The sequence below is a fragment of the Natator depressus genome, chromosome 14 (genome assembly GCF_965152275.1).
Source record: "Natator depressus isolate rNatDep1 chromosome 14, rNatDep2.hap1, whole genome shotgun sequence".
NCBI classification, from domain to species: Eukaryota; Metazoa; Chordata; order Testudines; family Cheloniidae; genus Natator; species Natator depressus.
The window spans coordinates 45,943,913-45,960,984 of NC_134247.1; the positions used below are offsets into that span (position 1 = coordinate 45,943,913).

A 17,072-nucleotide genomic window follows, 5' to 3' on the forward strand; every position below is an offset into this window, starting at 1 on the left:
ATGAGCTTTCGTGAGCTACAGCTCACTTCATCGGATGCATTGAGCTGTAGCTCACAAAAGCTGATGCTCAAATAAATTGGTTAGTCTCTAAGGTGCCACAAGTCCTCCTGTTCTTTTTGCGAATACAGACTAACACGGCTGCTACTCTGAAACTCAATACAGAAGTTTTTTTGACACCTCTGAGTCCCCGGCCCTTTGTCTGTGGGAGGGACTCAGGACTCCTGGGCTCTCTCCCTGGCTCTGGGGGTGAGGGGGGAGTGGGGCCTAGTGGTTAGAGCAGGGGGAGCTGGGACTCCTGGGTTCTATTCCTAGCTCTATGAAATTTCCTTGTCCAAAAGGGACCCCCAGGGAATGATCTGAAAGCCGTGAAGTAACTGCTCACAAGCTGGGGGGGAGAGGAACTGAGCATCTCCACCAAGGCGGATCCAAGCTGTGTGGGGGATAATAGAATAACAAAACGGGGGGGGGTGAGCCCTGAAACCCAGCCCCCACCCCGAGCAGCTTGTGTGTGGGGGGGCAAATATCTTATCGGGAGTTTGTACTCCCCCCTCCCCTACGCTTCTAGCCAAGGATGGGGTGGGGTCATGAACCCAGGTGTCCAAGATGGGCTGGCTCTCCTGCCCCAGCCCCCATTTCTCCTCCCCTACCCCACTGGTCACCCCCACTCCCTTCCCTAGAGTGCCCCCCACCCCCAGTAGTCACGGTACAGAGCTGCAGTGACTCACTCCCGCCACCAGGGGATGCTCCCCAGAGCCTTCCCTCTCTATGGCCTTTTCCTGCTCTAGGGCGCGTGACTCAGCCGCTCTCTCCACCGGCCCTTAGCGCTCTATGGCTCTCCAAGTGCCGGTCGTGTGGGTGAGGACCCCGGCTGGGGCTGCCTCGGGAGGGGCCTGACCAGAAATAGCCCGCCCCACAGCCGAGCTAGGGCGGAGCGGGGCGCGGGGCGTCCCCGGGGTCTGGGGGTGACCCGGGCAGCGCGGGCCGGGAGGCGGGGAGCAGCTGGCGCGGGGGTCGCTGGGATCAGGCGGCGCCGCGGGCAGCCCGGGGCGGGTCCTGCAGCCGGGAAGCAGCCAGAGGCGGAGACACGTGGGGCCGGGAACAGCTGCCGGGAGCGCAGGTACTGGGGGGGCTGGTGCCTCCTGCCCCCCCGCCCCCCCAACAACCCCCCACTCTCCTCCTGCCCCCAGCCCCCCATCTCCCCTTCCTAGCCCCTCCCCTGCCCCACAGCCCCTCCGTCATCCCTGCCCCATAGACCCTCCCAGCCCCCCACCTCCCCGTCCTAATCCCCCCAACCACCGCCAACCCCCCACACTACCCCTCCCCTGCCCCCCAGCCCTGACACCCCCTGCCCCATCGAGCCTCCCAGCCCCCTACCTCCCCTGCCTAGCCCCCCCCGCCCCAACCACGCCCCTCCCCTACCCCACAGCCACTCTGTCATCACCCCCGCCCCACAGCACCCAGCCCTGACACTCCCCTGCCCCATAGACTCTCCCAGCCCCCCACCTCCCTGGCCTAACACCTCCTCCCTCCCCAGCCCCTCCTGCCCCCCCAAAATGAGCCTGACGGTACCGCTTCCCCCCATCCCCACCTCTCAATTGCATCCCGCCCCCCATCTGCCCCCCTCTGAGCTGCCTGGGGTCCATCCTGCGGTGGGCGGTGATGGGGCTGGGTACCTAGGGCCATTGGCTGGGGCTGGCGCGGGGGGGGGGGTTGCTTGGATCGCCCCTCCCCCAATGAAAGCTCCCTCGGCCCCGCCCCAGGGAGGCGGGTCTGGGCTCTGGGATTGCATCAGCCCCGCGGGTGTCAGAGCCCAGCAACCGGGGCAGGTGGGAGCCGGCGCCCCCTAGAGGGGACAGGCCCCGGTGCCCCATTCCCCGCCCCCCTGAGCCAGCCGGTCCCTGCTCTGGGGCTGGATGGGAGCCGGCGCCCCCTGCAGGGCAAAGGCCCGTTGTCTTATCAACTCTGTCTCTCCATCCCCAGGTCTGTCGTCGGGGTGCCCAGCCCTCGCCATGCCCACCCTGTATCTCTCCCCGCACCCGGACAATTTCCAGAACCACCGGGTGCTGATCGCAGCCCGCTATGCCCCAGCGCTGCCCGAGGTGGTGGAGCTGCCGGAGCAGGGGCTCCCCCTGCAGCCCCCTGCCTCCTGCCCCCTGCCCAAGCTGCCGGCTTTGGAGAGCCGGTTGGGGGTCTGGGTCTCGGGCCCGGCCGCGGTGGCTCATCTCCTGTCCCCGGAGCGGCTGAGGGGGCAGGGGCCAGCGGGGGGCGCTCTGGTGCAGCAGTGGGTGAGCTACGCTGAAGGGGAGATTGCTCCTGCCGCATGCACAGCCGCCTTCTCCGCCCTGGGTCTGGCGGAGCAGAGCAAGCAGGTGAGACCGCCCGGACTCCTGGGTTCTCAGGGAGGAGAGTGGGGTCTAGTGGTTAGAGCAGGGGGGAGGGGAGTGGGGTCTAGTTGTTCGAGTGGAGGGGCAGGGGTAGGAACCAGAACTCCTGGGTTCTCTCCCCACTCCTAGAAGAGGAGTTGGGGGGGGAAGGGGAGAGGGTTAGAGCGGGGGTGGGTCCTAGGACTCCTGGGTTCCCAGGGCGGGGAGTGGGGTCCAGTGGTTAGAACAGCGGGTTGTGGGGTGGGGTAGGAGCCTGGACTCCTGGGTCCCGTGTGTGTTGCATTACCCTGGCGGGTATCTCTCTGCCTTCCCAGGTGGTGGAGCGGGCGGTGGCCGAGCTGTGCCGGGCGCTGGCCGTGCTGGACGGGCACCTGAAACTGCGCACGTACCTGGTGGATGAGGCTGTGACGCTGGCAGACGTGACTGTGGCCTGTGCCCTGCTGCTGCCTTACAAATATGTGAGTGCCCCAGCTCCTCTCTGGCCCCGCCCCCACGACCCACTCTCCCAGCTGCTGGGGCGGGGGGGGGGTGCGTCAGGGGAAGGGTGGGAAATGGGGTGGGGGGGGACTGAGAAGGCAAGATTACCCCCATCCTCTCCCGCACACACTGGGGAGCAGGGATGGGGTGGGGCGGCCATTAGGACATCTTGGGGGTGGGGGGGGGGGACTGGAAGGTCAGTTGTGGTTGGGAACCCGAATTGTTTCCACCCCGCCACCCCCCTGACCTTTATGGCCAATAATAGTGTCTCCCTTCTCCAATTTCAATAATGGTGTCTTCTTCCTCTCTCAATTCCAGTGATGGTATTGCCCGATATTCCCTTTCCCCCTCAAATTCTGGTAATGGTATCTCTCTCTCCCCCCCCATTCCAGTAATGGTATTGCCTGATGTGGTCTGCCTTCTCCAATTCCAATAATGGTATTTCCTGGTATTGTCACCCCCCCCACTCCAATAATGGTATCTTCCCCCTCCCCCATTCTGATAAGGATTTCTTCTCATTCCTCCACCCTGGAATAATATTGGTATCTCCTAATTTCCCTCCCCACCCCTGTTTCAATAGTGGTATCTCCCTTGCCCCCCATACTGATAATGGTTTCCCCCCCCCCCCCCCCCCCAATCTTTCATGGTCTTTTCCCAGGTGCTGGACGCCCCCAGCCGGGCTCCTTACCCCAACGTCCTGCGCTGGTTCCTGACTTGTGTCAACCAGCCCCAGTTTCAGGCCGTGCTGGGGCCGGTGAAGCTGTGCGAGCAGGCGCGCGGGGATGACACCCCCAGACCGAAGACCCAGGGTAAGTGACCCCCCAACACCTGCCCAGAGCACCCCCTTCCAAGCCTCCTCCTCCTGCAATGTCCCTGCTGCGTTGGCTTTACGGTAGCCTGCGGAACTCCCTGCTACTGGATATTACAGAGGGGATACTGGGCTGGATTGACCCAGGACTCAGATTCATGGTGGTGGGGGTAGGATGCAGGCCTGGATGGGCCTATGGGTCTGATTGGGGGGCAGGACTGGGGTGGATGAACCCATTAATCTGATCTGGGGGCTGGGCCCACTGGTGTGATCTGGGTGGCCAGGGATAGGGGAGAATGGGGGGGATACCTGACTGGCTTGACCCACGGGTCAGATTCATGGTGGCAGGCATAGAATACTGTGCTATATGGGCTCATGGGTCCAATCCGGCCTGTTTTCCCCCTCACCAGAGCATGTGGGGCCTGCAGAGAAGGGACCAGCAGTGGGGTCAGCCCCTGGCCCTGGGGAGGCCCCGGTCAAGAGCGCCTCTCAGCTGAAGAAAGAGGCGAAGAAGAAAGAGAAGCTGGAGAAATTCCAGCAGAAGAAGGAGAAAAGCCAACAGCAGCAGGGGGAGGTGAGAGAGACGCGGCCAGCTCTGGGGAACGCTGCCTGGGGATGGCCTGCCCCGTACGGAGATGCAGCCAGCTCTGGGGTGGGGCAGCTGGGGAGCAGCCGCGTGGAACACCGCACAAGAGTTTGGGAGGGGGCAGGGGACCGTGTAGCCATTTTGAAATCACAGGCTAGGTTTTAGCGAGGACACAGTCGAGTCAGCCGAGCTGGGGCTTGGCCAGGACGCCGGGGTTCCCACCCCAACTCTTCGGGGGAGAAGTCGAAGGGTGATGAGCATGCTGGCGCCCCCTGCTGCCCCCCACCTCCCTCCCTGCAGCACAGAGCCTCCGGTGGTGAAGGGCAGTGTGACGCATCCTTTCTCTTTTCTTTTCTCCTTTCCCCACAATCCTTCCCGCGCGAGCCAGAAAAAGGTAAAAGCCGAGAAGAAGGAGAAGAAAGACCCCGGGGTTCTGACCTACGACGCCCCCACACGCCCAGGGGAGAAAAAAGGTACCGGCGAGCGGGGGGAAGGCATTCCAGCTGTGATTCGGGGGGAGGAGGGGGCTGCTCAGCACCAGGGCCCCCCACGGCAAAGGGGAGGTTGGTGCCAGTCTCAACCAGTGGGGTTGGGGGATGCTGCCAGCAATGGGTTGTTGGGGGGATGGGTTTGGGGTTGGTTGGTTGGGGGGGGGTGGGTTGTTGGGGGGGATGGATTGTGAGGGGTTGGTTGGTTCGGGGGGGGGTAGGTCGTTGGGGGGGATGGATTGTGAGGGTTTGGTTGGTTCGGGGGCGGGGGTGGGTTGTTGGGGGGGATGGATTGTGAGGGGTTGGTTGGTTCGGGGGTGGCAGGGTTGTTGGGGGAGTGGGTTGTTGTTGGATGTATGATTGGGTTATTCGGGGGGATAGGTTTGGGGTTGGTTGGTTGGTTGGTTGGGAGGTGGGTGGGTTATTGGATGGATGGTTGTTGGGGGGCTGGGTTCGGGGGTGGACAAACAGACAAACGGCCGGACGGACAGATTTGCTTTAGAAATCTGGGGAAGACTCCTGCCAAACTTTTCGGGCCCTGGATCCGGCTGACGACGAAGGCGGGCCGATGCCTGGCTGGTTAACGGGGACAGACGTGTGCCGTTCGTCCCCAATCGCTGCTCTGCCATGGGCCCCTCCCTCCCAGTGCGGGGTGGGGGGGGTCAGGACACTGGGGGGGTCCCTGCTCAGGGCTCTCTCTCCTTCCCCTGCAGATGTGACCGGCCCCATGCCCGACGCCTACAGCCCGCAGTACGTGGAGGCGGCCTGGTACCCGTGGTGGGAAAGCCAGGGCTTCTTCAAACCTGAGTACGGGGTGAGTGGGCCCAGGCGGGGGGCCTGAGCCTGGAATCATGTGGCCCCCAGATAACAGGAATCGCCCCTGTGGGTGGGAGCAGTAGGGGGAATAAGACACATGGTGGGGTGGTTCTGGGTGGGCCAGCAGGGGGAGCGCTTTCACGCACACCAAGGGCAGGGCTGGTCCCCTCCAGCAGGGGGCGCTGACGCACCTACACCCACGTGTGGGGTTATTTCGGGTGCCGCCGAACCGGGACCAGCCTTGGCCTCCCGAGACTCAGCCCCGGGGGCTCCGGCCACCGGCCTCATGTGCTCGCGGAGACTCGCCCTTCGGGGGAGGTGTGGGGGTCCTGACACACGGTCTGGGCTCTCCTGACTCGCCCCCTGCTTCCCCCACCCGCCAGCGGCAGTGCGTCTCGGAGCGGAACCCCAAAGGGCTCTTCATGATGTGCATCCCGCCCCCCAACGTCACCGGCTCGCTGCACCTGGGCCACGCGCTCACCAACGCCATCCAGGACGCCCTGACCCGCTGGTGAGACGCCCCCCAGCTCTGCCCGTGCCCCTCACGCCCACCCCACAGCCCCCAAACCCCCCCATCTCTGCCGGTGCCCCTCACTCCCGTCTCGCAGCCCCCAACCCCCCCCCCCCATCTCTGCCGGTGCTCCTCACTCCTGACCTCCAGCCCCCCCCGCCCTCTCCCATCTCTGCCGGCGCCCCTCACCCCGGCTGTGGGTCCCGCAGGCACCGGATGCGCGGCGAGACGACGCTGTGGAACCCGGGCTGCGACCACGCCGGCATCGCCACGCAGGTGGTGGTGGAGAAGAAGCTGTGGCGGGAGCGGGGGCAGACGCGGCACGACCTGGGCCGGGAGGCATTCGTCCGCGAGGTCTGGAAATGGAAGAACGAGTGAGTGCCGGGATCGGGGCGTCCCCCCACAACAGCACAGCCCCCTGTTGCTGCCTGGGGGTGCCAGGGGAGAGCCCCCCGCAGCACAGCGCCCCCTAGCACTGCCCTGACTCTCCTCCGTCTCCCCACAGGAAGGGCGACAGGATCTACCACCAGCTCAAGAAGCTCGGATCGTCCATGGACTGGGATAGAGCCTGCTTCACGATGGACCCGGTACGTCTGCCTGGGGCCGGGGGCCTTCGCCACTAGGGGGAACCAGCTCCCCTCCAGCCCCAGGGACTGGCTGGCTCAGGGGGGCCGGGTATGGGGCGCCAGGCCTGGCCCCTCTAGGGGGAACCAGCTCCCCTCCAGCCCCAGGGACTGGCTGGCTCAGGGGGGCTGGGAATGGGGAACGGGGCCTGGCACCTCTAGGGGGAAACTGGCTCCCTGCCGGGCCCAGGACTGGCTGGCTCAGGGGGGCCGGGAATGGGGCGCCGGGCCTGGCCCCTCTAGGGGGAACCGGCTCCCCTCCAGCCCCAGGGACTGGCTGGCTCAGGGGGGCTGGGAATGGGGCACGGGGCCTTCCCCTCTAGGGTGCGCCGGCTCCCCTCTGGCCCCAGGGCAGGGACTGGTTGGCTCAGGGGGGCGGGGAATGGGACACGGAGCCCTTCCCTTCTAGGGGGTGCTGGCTCCCATCCGGCCCCAGGGCGGGGACTGACTAGGTCAGGGGGGTGGGGAGTGGGACCCAGGAGATGTCCTATAGGGGGCGCTGGCTCCCCTCTGGCCCCGGAGTGGGTTCATGCAGCTCCTATCACCTCCCCCTGGCCTTTCCCCAGTTCTGCCCTATGCAGTGGCGTGCCCCCCACCCCCAGTGCGGGGAACATTCCATGATCCCCATTCCCGGGGGAGTCAGAGGTCACACTGGGTCAGCGTGGTTGGAGCCAGCCCCGTGGGAACTTGCTCTGCGCATGGGAGAATCTCCCTCCGCGGGTAGCAGTGCGGGGTACAGGACACGGGGATGTGTGGTCCGACGTCTCTCCGGCTGGGGGCAGGGATCTCACCTCTCCTCTTGCTCCTCCGCAGAAATTGTCCTGTGCTGTCCAGGAAGCCTTCGTCCGGCTGCACGAGGAGGGGGTGATCTACCGCAGCAAACGCCTGGTCAACTGGTCTTGCACCCTGCACTCTGCCATCTCCGACATCGAGGTTGGGGGGGAGCTGGGCCTGGGGCTCTGAGCTGGGGTGGGGTCCAACTAGAGGGGCATGCGGGAAGGTCGGTGACGTCTCGGCTTTGCCCCCCACAGGTGGATAAGAAGGAGCTGCCTGGTCGGACCCTCCTGCCCGTCCCCGGGTACAAGGACAAGGTGGAATTTGGGGTGCTGGTGTCATTCGCCTACAAGCTCGAGGACTCAGGTAGGGCAGGGAAGGGGACGGGGGCAGGGAACAGGATACGGGGCCTTTCCCCTCTGTGGGGCGCCACCTCCGATCAGGCCCCAGGGCGGGGACTGGCTGGCTCAGGGGGGCAGGGAATGGGGCATGGGGCCTGTCCCCTGTAGGGACGCCGGCTCTGATCGGGGGGGGGGGGGGGCTGGCTCGGGGGGGGGTCTCACCGTGTGACTCTCTCCCCACAGACGAGGAGGTTGTCGTGGCGACGACCCGGGTGGAGACCATGCTGGGGGACACGGCGGTGGCGGTGCATCCGCAGGACCCCCGCTACCAGGTACCTGCCTTGGGTGGGCAACGTGTGAGCTTGGGGAGGGAGGGCGTTGCTGGGTGAGCCCTGGGGCAGTCTGATTTTGGGGTCCCCCTTGTGACCCCCCTCTTCTCCTCCCTGTTCCAGCATCTCCATGGGAAGCGCGTCCTGCACCCCTTCACCGGGCGGCGCATGCCCATCGTCTGCGACGACTTCGTGGACATGGGCTTCGGGACAGGTACATAGGGGCGGGGCCTGGAGGAGAGGTGGGAATGTGGGAGGGGCTGGGGCGGGGCCTAATGAGTGGGGGGGCTGACAGAGAGGAGCCAATGGGCCCAGGGCCTAGTGAATGGGGGCGGGGCCTAGGGAGGTGTGATGTGAAACACAGAAGGGGCCCTGCCAAGGGAAGTGAAGGGGGGGGGCGGGGCCTAGATTCTGACAGGGGCTGTGGGGTGTGGAGTGAATATGGGGCTGGGGGCAGGTCCCAGGGTTGTGGGCAGGGCCTCAGGGAGGTCGGTGCCTGGGGAGTGGAGCGAGGCTGGGGGTGAAAGGGGAGGGGCCCCTGGGCTGCATCTAATTGCCAGGCGTGTCTGACGCCTGCCCCCCCTTCTCCCCCCAGGCGCGGTGAAGATCACCCCGGCCCACGACCACAACGACTACGAGGTGGGGCAGCGCCATGGCCTGGACTGCATCACCATCATCGACGACAGCGGCTCCCTCATCAATGTGCCCCCCCCCTTCCTGGTATGGGGGGGACCAGCGGGCTTGTGGGGGTGTGGATACTGAGTGGGATGGGCCCAGGGGTCGGACTGGTGGTGTCAGCGGGGGGGCAGGGATTCCTAGGTCTGATCTAGGGCAGGAAATACTAGACTGGACGGGCCCCAGGGGTCTGATCCGTGGTGGCAGGGGTGGGATACCCGGCTGGACGGGCCCCAGGGGTCTGATCCGTGGTGGCAGGGGTGGGATACCTAGCTGGACGGGCCCCAGGGGTCTGATCCTCCTTGCTCCCCCCTAATGCAGGGTATGAAGCGGTTCGAGGCCCGGGGGGCTGTGCTGGAGGCCCTGAAGCAGAAGGGGCTGTTCAAGGAAGTCAAGGACAACCCCATGGTGGTGCCGGTGTGCAGGTGAGGGGGTCTCTTTGATGGGGTGGAGGGATATCCTAATAGGAGGGCTGGAGTTAGTGGCACTTGCTGAGGGAGGTGGAGGGGTATCTGTGAAGGGGGGTGATTTGCCAGTGGGAGGGAAAGATGTGTGAAGAAGTGGGGGACTATTTTGAGGGGTGGAGGGGTACGCGTGGGGTGGGCTGATGGCATAAGGGGACGTGTTTGACCGCAGAGGGGGATGGGGTGTGGCGGGATACACGGAGTCGGGGTGCAAGGGGAGGGTCTCTTGGGGTGGAGGGATATCTGCATCAGGAAGGATGTGGGGGGATGAGTATCTGAGGGCCGCTCTTGGTGGCGGAGGGATACGTTTGCAGAAGGGGGGGATGCCGAGGAGGGATATCTGGGAGGGGGAACTCTTTGTGAGGGGGTGGAGGGATATCGGTATGTGGGCAGGAATGGGGGATCCTGGGAGGCGCGGAGGAATATTGGCGTGGGGGGGTGGAGGGATATCGGTCCGTGGGCCGGCAGGGGAACTCTTTGTGAGGGGGTGGAGGGATATCGGTGAGGGAGAGTTGGGGTGGGGGGCGCGGAGGGATATCGGGGCGGGGGTCACTTTTACAGGTGAAGGGTATCGGTGCGCCGTTAGGCCCCCGAGGGCGGGGGGCTCCTGAGGGATATGGGGGGCACCGGAAGGCTGCCCCGCGAGGGGAGCGATGGGGCTGGCGGAAGGACACAGGGACTATCTGTCGCCCCCCCCCCCCAGCCGCTCGAAGGACGTGGTGGAGCCGCTGCTGAAGCCGCAGTGGTACGTGCGCTGCGAGGGGCTGGCCCGGGGGGCGGCCGACGCCGTGCGCCGTGGGGACCTGCGCATCCTGCCCCCCTTCCACTGCAAGACCTGGTTCCAGTGGATGGACAACATCAGGTGAGGCCCTGGGGGCGCTCCCTCCGCTGCAGCGGCGATAGCCGGGCCTTTATCCACCTCGAGAGCCGGGTCGAGTGGGTGGACATCAGATGAACGCCCAGGACTAGGACACTCCCCACGCTCCCCCCCTCCCCGGCTTTTAGCTGCTTTCAGCCTGCTGAGCTCTAGGGAGCGCTCCCTCCTCTGCAGCAGCAGTAGTAGGGCTTTTATCCACCTATTTAGTACACCTCTCCGTGTTGGTGCAGCTGGAACCTGCCCCCCACCCCCCCCACCCCCCTCCGGCAGGCCCTGTCTCCCTGGCTGTGGTACGGCAGCAGTAGGAGATCTGTTATCCGCCCTGCCCTGCCACGAAAAGGCAGTAATATCCCAGGTGACGTCTGAGGCGCTTTCTCCCCCAGGGACTGGTGCATCTCCCGGCAGCTGTGGTGGGGCCACCGCATCCCGGCCTACTTCGTCACTGTCGACGACCCCTCGGTGCCCCCCGGAGAGGTGAGGGGGGCAGAAACCCCAGGAAATAGCTGTGCGGGGGGGGGCGAATCTGTGTCAGTGCCCACCCCAAAGCCATGGATGTGGGGCAGTATTGAGGGGCAGCAGGAGGAAACAAACTGACACAAGGGAATTCGGCTTTGATTCACGTTACCCTGTGGAACTCACTGCAACAGGATTTTGTAACAGGGGAAACTGGGCTGGATAGAGCCTTGGGTCTGAGGCGGGAGGGGCAGGGAGCCAGGGTAGATGGACCCAGGGGTCTGAGCTGGGGAGGAGGGTGGGACGCCGGGGTCGACGGGCCCGTGTGTCTGACGTCTGGTAACCCCCCACCCAGGACACAGATGGCAGATACTGGGTGAGCGGGCGGAGCGAAGAGGAGGCCAAGGACAAAGCGGCCAAGGCCTTTGGGGTGACCCCGGACAAGATCTCACTGCGGCAAGGTATGGCCAGGGGGGTCCTGGGGCTGCGGGTCGGGAGTGAGGGGCACCTGCTTTTAGAACAGCGCCCCCTACTGGTTGCCGGGCATGCACCGTCGGCTCCTGTACTGACGTCTGTCCGTCCATCTCTCCCTGTCACTCGTTCCCAGACGACGATGTCCTGGACACCTGGTTCTCCTCCGGCCTCTTCCCGTTCTCCATCTTCGGCTGGCCCAACGCTGTGAGTCTGAGACGCAGGGACGGGACCCAGGCGTCCGGGATGGCAGCGCAGGGCTCTCACCCCTCGGAGGGGCTGGGGGGTGGGAAATGGGACCCAGGAGTCCGGAACAGCAGCACAGCGCACTCACCCCTGGTGGGACTGGAGACCGGGCTGGGGAATGGGACCCAGGCGTTTAGGACAGCAGTGCATGGTGCTCACCTCTGGGGGGTCCAGGGACCGGGCTGGGGAATGGGACCCAGGCGTCCTGCTCTGTCCCGTCACCGTCTGTCTGTCCTGTCAGAGCGAAGACCTGCAGGTTTTCTACCCGGGGACCCTGCTGGAGACAGGCCACGACATCCTCTTCTTCTGGGTGGCGCGCATGGTCATGCTGGGGCTCAAGCTGACGGGCAAGCTGCCCTTCCGCGAGGTGAGAGTGGGGCATGGCGCCTCTTCCCCCCCATCCCCCGCCAGCATGGTGCTCCCCCAGTCCCGCCCTGGGGCCTCGGGGCAACCCTGACCCCGCCCAGCTGTGTTTCAGGTTTACCTTCACGCTGTCGTCCGCGATGCTCACGGAAGGAAAATGAGCAAGTCGTTAGGCAACGTCATCGACCCACTGGATGTGATCAGCGGGATCACGCTGGAGGTAACCGCTGACGGGGGACATCTGGCCCCCCCAACCCATCCTCCCAGATGTTACTGAACCTCTGCCCCTGCCATGTAGCCCGACAGCTGACTGGATCGGCAGGGGACTCCCCGCCTGTGCCTAAGGTGGGATTAGCCGGGAGGCGTCCATCAGTAGGTTTCAGAGTTAATGACTTGTGGCAATTCCTGGGGCAGCGCGTGGCTCTCTGGGCGATGGGCTCAGGCTCTTGGCAGCTGGGCCCATCTCCCCGGTCGGCGCCGTCCCGAGCCGTGTCCGTTCTCCCCCTGCAGGGTTTGCACGCGCAGCTCCTGGAGAGCAACCTGGAGCCGGCCGAGGTGGAGCGAGCCAGGCAGGGCCAGGTGAGGAGCTTGGGGGGAAAGTGGCGACCCGTGGGGCCAAAGGTGGGGGGCAGGGATGGGGGATAACGGGGTTGGCTGGGAGTTGATCCCACTCTTCCCTCCCCGCCTCCCCCAGAAAAGTGATTACCCCGCCGGGATCCCAGAGTGCGGCACGGACGCCCTGCGCTTTGCCCTCTGCGCGTACACCTCCCAGGGTGAGTTCCCGGCTTCCCCCGCCAGCCCTGCCACAGGGCCGGGGTGGGACCCCTTGGCTGGGCCGGCCCCACTGCTCCCAGCCCCCGCAGCTCCCTGGCCCCTCAGCTGATCTGGGCTGGGTTTGCCCCCAGCCAGCCCCTTCTGCGCCACTCCGGGACCCTTTGGCACCCCGGGGGAGCTGTGCAACGTACATGGGGAAACTGAGGCACACCCAGTTCCCATAAAAACACGACAGAAAATTCCCTCTTGGTCTCTGGCTCCGTCTCCCTGTCTGTGGGCACCGGTATCTCCACAGCGCCACCCTGCCCCCAGCCACCTGCCCCCTTCGTTCTCTGGCTCGGGGCCGGGCTCTGCCCCATGCTGACGCCTGGGGGCCGGCCAGCGAGGTTCCCATTGCCGTAGGTCGGTTTCAGCTCGCCCTTTTAGCACCCTATTTGCACCACCCCAGAGATGTACGCTCTGCCCTGCCCTCTTAACTCTTCCCATGCTGAGCCCTAGGGAAACTGAGGCACACAGCCTCATGAAAACACGACCCAAATTCCCACTTTGTCCCTGTCTCCCCCCCGCCCCATTTGCCTTGCCCGCCAGGCCGCGACATCAACCTGGACGTGAACCGCATCCTGGGCTACCGGCACTTCTGTAACAAGCTCTGGAACGCCACCAAATTCGCCGTCCGCGCCCTGGGGCCCGGGTTCCAGCCCCCGCCGGGACCAGAGGTGAGAGGCACCCGCAGCCCCCCCCCGCCCCTGCCGAGCCCCCCTGCCCTGCTCCCTGGGGCAATGGGGCAATGGGGCCAGCCCTGACTGCTGGGGAGAGCCCCCCACTGCACCCCCCGCCCCGCTGGTGCCGTCCTCCCCGCTCACGGGCGTCTCTCCTCCCTGGCTCTAGCCCGGCGGCGCCGAGAGCCTGATCGACCGCTGGATCCTGAGCCGGCTCAGCCTGGCCGTGGAGCTAAGCGACGCCGGGTTCCGGGCCTACGACTTCCCGGCCGTCACCACGGCCGTCTACAACTTCTGGCTCTACGAGCTCTGCGACGTCTACCTGGTAAGGGGGGTCTTCGGGGGGGGGGCTGGACCCCGGGTGCAGGGCTGGCGGGGGGAGTGGGGCGGGGGAGATGGGACATGGGGCTTCCCCCACCCCGGATGCTGGCTTCTGGCTGGCTAGGGCAGGGCGGGGAGATGGGACACAGGGTTCCCCCCCAGCTATGGCAGCTCGTGGCTGGCTGCGGGGGGCGGGGGAGATGGGACACAGGGCTTCCCCCCCAGGGACGCCGGCTCGTGGCTGGCTGTGGGGGGCGGGGGAGCTGGGGCATGGGGCTTCCCCCTCCCAGGGAGGCCGGCTCCCCGCCCCAGGGCAGGGAATCGGGTGGCTCTGGGAGATGGGGCCTGTCCCCCCCCGAGGGACACCGGCGCTGACCTGCCCCCTCCCCCCCAGGAGTGCCTGAAGCCCGTGTTCGCCGAGGGGGACGCGGCTGCGGTGACGGCCGCCCGCTGCACCCTCTACACCTGCCTGGACGCCGGCCTGCGGCTCCTCTCCCCCTTCATGCCCTTCGTCAGCGAGGAGCTTTTCCAGCGCCTGCCCCGCCGCGGCCCCCACGCCCCCCCCAGCATCTGCGTCACCCCCTACCCCAGCACCGAGCAGGTAACCGGCGGGGTGGGAGTGAGGGGCACCAGCAGGGCTGTGCGGGGGGGGACCCAGGGGCTGCGGGTCGGGAGTGAGGGGCACTGGCAGAGCTGGGGGGGGACCCAGGGGCTGCGGGTCGGGAGTGAGGGGCACCGGCAGAGCATTGGGGGGGACCCAGGGGCTGCGGGTCGGGAGTGAGGGGCACCGGCAGAGCATTGGGGGGACCCAGGGGCTGCGGGTCGGGAGTGAGGGGCACCGGCAGAGCATTGGGGGGGACCCAGGGGCTGCGGGTCGGGAGTGAGGGGCACCGGCAGAGCATTGGGGGGACCCAGGGGCTGCGGGTCGGGAGTGAGGGGCACTGGCAGAGCTGGGGGGACCTAGGGGCTGCGGGTCGGGAGTGAGGGGCACCGGCAGAGCATTGGGGGGAGGGGACCCAGGGGCTGCGGGTCGGGAGTGAGGGGCACCCTTAACCCTTTCCTCTCCGCTGCAGTTCTGCTGGCGGGACTGGGGGCTGGAGGGCACGGTGGAGTTCTCGCTGGGCATCGTCCGCGCCGTGCGCTCCCTGCGGGCCGACTACAACCTCACCCGGACCAGAGCTGACTGTGGGTATCCGCCGGGGGGGGAGATTCTCCCCCCCCAACCCTGACCTCTGACCCCCCCTCCCCAGCACCTCCTGACCTCTCTCCCGACGCCCCCCCTCCCTCCCTCTCCAGGTTTCCTGCAGTGCCCGGACTCGGGCGCGGCCGATGCCGCCAGCCGCTGCTCCCCCTACATCCGCAGCCTCTCCTCCTCCGGCCGGGTGCAGGTGCTGGGCCCGGGCGAGGCGCCCCCTGCTGGCTGCGCCGTGGCCGTCACCTCCGACAAGTGCACCGTCCACCTGTTGCTCAAGGTGAGGGGCTGGGGCATGGGACCCAGGCGTCCGGGCCGGCAGCACAGGGCTCTCGCCCCTAAGGGGCTGGAGACTGGGATGGGGATTGGACCCAGGTGTCCGGGGAGGCCCTGCGGGGGGCTCTCCCCTAGACAACCAGAGCAGTGAATGGGACCCTGGTGTCTGGGTGGCCCTGTGGGGGACTCCCCAGAGGACCGGAGCCAGCGAGCGGGACCCAGGCGTCCAGGTGGTCCTGTGGGGGACTCTCCCCTAGATGACCAGACCAGTGAGTGGGACCCAGGCATCTGGGTGGCCCTGCAGGGGGCTCTCCCCAGACGACCAGAGCCGTGAACGGGACCCAGGTGTCCGGGGTGGCCCTGCAGGGGGCTCTCCCCTAGACAGCCAGAGCAGTGAATGGGACCCTGGCATCTGGGTGGCCTTGTGGTGGACTCCCCAGAGGACCGGAGCCAGCGAGCGGGACCCTGGCGTCCAGGTGGTCCTGTGGGGGGCTCTCCCCTAGACGACCAGAGCAGTGAGTGGGACCCAGGCGTCCGGGTGGCCCTGCGGGGGGCTCTCCCCTAGACGACCAGAGCAGTGAGCGGGACCCAGGCGTCTGGGTGGCCCTGCAGGGGGGGCTCTCCCCAGAGGACCGGAGCCAGCGAGCGGGACGCCGGCGTCCGGGCAGCTGACGGGCAGGGCGCCGTGCCCCCCCAGGGTCTGATCGACGCGGAGAAGGAGATCTCCAAGCTGGCGGGGAAGCAGGGCGAGCTGCAGAAGCAGATCGAGCGGCTGCGGGAGAGGATGGAAACCCCCGATTACGGCACCAAGGTGCCCCCCAAGGTTCAGGAGGCTGACGCTGCCAAGGTACCCGGCTGCCCCCCTGCTGGGGACTCCCACCCCCATGCTTCAGGGCCAGGCCCCCCTGCTGGGGTCAGGAAGGGACATTCCATCTCGGGGCGCTAGGAGGCGCTGTGAGTGGGGGGGGGCAAGGCTGGGAAGGGGGAGGCAGAGGTGCTGTGATGTGGGGGGCCAGGCAGGGGTTGCTGGGGGGGGGCGATGTGCTGCGGGGGGGCCCGGCCCCACCCCACCCCACCCCTCACGCCCGGCCGCGTGTCCCCCGCAGCTGCAGCAGAGCCGGACTGAGCTGCAGAAGGTGATGGAGGCAGTGGAGACTTTCCAGAGGATGATCTGAGACGGATGGACCCCGCGGCTCCTCCCCACCTGCTGGGGGGCTGCCCCACGGCTGGCTCAACCCCCCACCCTCCGATTTTTTCCATCCCACTCCCCGCTGAATCTGTTATTTTTGGAGATATTAAAGTATTTTGCTGATTTAGAAAAGCTCGGGTCTTCCTTGGGGTGTTTGGGGGGCGGGGGCTGCGCCTTGCGGGGCGCTGGGCCGGGATGCTGGGCACCCAGAGATGTGGGGCGGGCTGGCAGCCGGAGCTGACTGCGGGACTTTCCCCAGGGGGGCGCTTCCTCCGCCACTAACAGTAGGTGGGCCTTTATCCTCCCTTGACGTGGGGCACTGTGTCTGACTCCCCCGCCCCCCAGCGGCGGGGTATTCGGGCCCCAAAGGGGGCAGGGGCCCCATTGGGATCTCGGGGGGGGGGGGGGGGGAGATGTCCAAGGGGGCTGTATGTGGGGGAAGGATGTGGGGTTTAGGGGGAGCGAGGCGAGACCCCGGCCAGCCGCTGCCCCCCAGCTGTGGGGCTGGGTCGCTGGTGCCCACTGGAGGCTGCTTTCCCTCGTCCCTGCCAGGCCGGGGGTGACTCAGCGCTGGGCCCGGGGCCAGGCACCCGCTTGGCTGTCGGCTGAGTCGCAGTGCAGGTGGGGGGAGGGCATGGGACCCAGGCGTCCGGGATGGTAATGCAGGACTTTCACCCCTAGCAGGGCAGGGAGTGGGACCCAGGAATCCGGGGGAGGGCAACGGGGCCTGGCGGGGGTGGCTGGGAGCCAGGACTCCTGGGTTCTCTGTCTGGCTCTGGGAGGGGGGAGTGGGGTCTACTGGGTTACAGCGGCGAGGAGGAGGGCTAGGAGCCAGGACTCGGTTCCAGTCCTGGCTCTGTGCCTCAGTTTCCCCCGGTGGGATTTTCCTCCCCCGGTAGCGAGCCCCCCCCCCCG

At 66.7% G+C, this 17,072-nt stretch overlaps 1 protein-coding gene across 2 annotated transcripts; it reads left to right on the top strand.

Moving 5' to 3' along the window:
• The first annotated feature begins 1,063 nt into the window (after positions 1–1,063).
• VARS1 (valyl-tRNA synthetase 1) lies at positions 1,064–16,257 on the top strand. Of its 2 annotated transcripts, XM_074970840.1 has the most exons (31): positions 1,064–1,117; positions 1,981–2,369; positions 2,699–2,842; positions 3,520–3,670; positions 4,080–4,243; positions 4,644–4,728; positions 5,457–5,557; positions 5,943–6,070; positions 6,280–6,444; positions 6,576–6,657; positions 7,507–7,626; positions 7,725–7,833; positions 8,052–8,140; positions 8,261–8,351; positions 8,733–8,857; positions 9,134–9,237; positions 9,980–10,138; positions 10,537–10,627; positions 10,962–11,067; positions 11,214–11,284; positions 11,565–11,690; positions 11,802–11,906; positions 12,197–12,265; positions 12,381–12,459; positions 13,049–13,176; positions 13,349–13,504; positions 13,895–14,101; positions 14,574–14,685; positions 14,797–14,972; positions 15,666–15,815; positions 16,075–16,257. In XM_074970840.1, the coding sequence occupies exons 2-31, from the start codon at positions 2,010–2,012 to the stop codon at positions 16,141–16,143; spliced, it is 3,822 nt and encodes a 1,273-aa protein (XP_074826941.1). In that variant the 5' UTR covers positions 1,064–1,117; positions 1,981–2,009; the 3' UTR covers positions 16,144–16,257. The 2 variants fall into 2 exon arrangements, with proteins under 2 accessions (XP_074826941.1, XP_074826943.1); XM_074970842.1 differs by lacking the exon at positions 16,075–16,257 and having other exon boundaries at positions 15,581–15,717.
• The last annotated feature ends 815 nt before the right edge of the window (positions 16,258–17,072 follow it).

Bases quoted from the DNA above. Each gene is read 5' to 3' on its own strand.
- VARS1 (XM_074970840.1), top strand. From the start codon at position 2,010: ATGCCCACCCTGTATCTCTCCCCGCACCCGGACAATTTCCAGAACCAC. The intron at 6,658-7,506 runs GTACGTCTGCCT...GCTCCTCCGCAG, and splicing joins CCTGCTTCACGATGGACCCG to AAATTGTCCTGTGCTGTCCA. The intron at 13,177-13,348 runs GTGAGAGGCACC...CCCTGGCTCTAG, and splicing joins AGCCCCCGCCGGGACCAGAG to CCCGGCGGCGCCGAGAGCCT.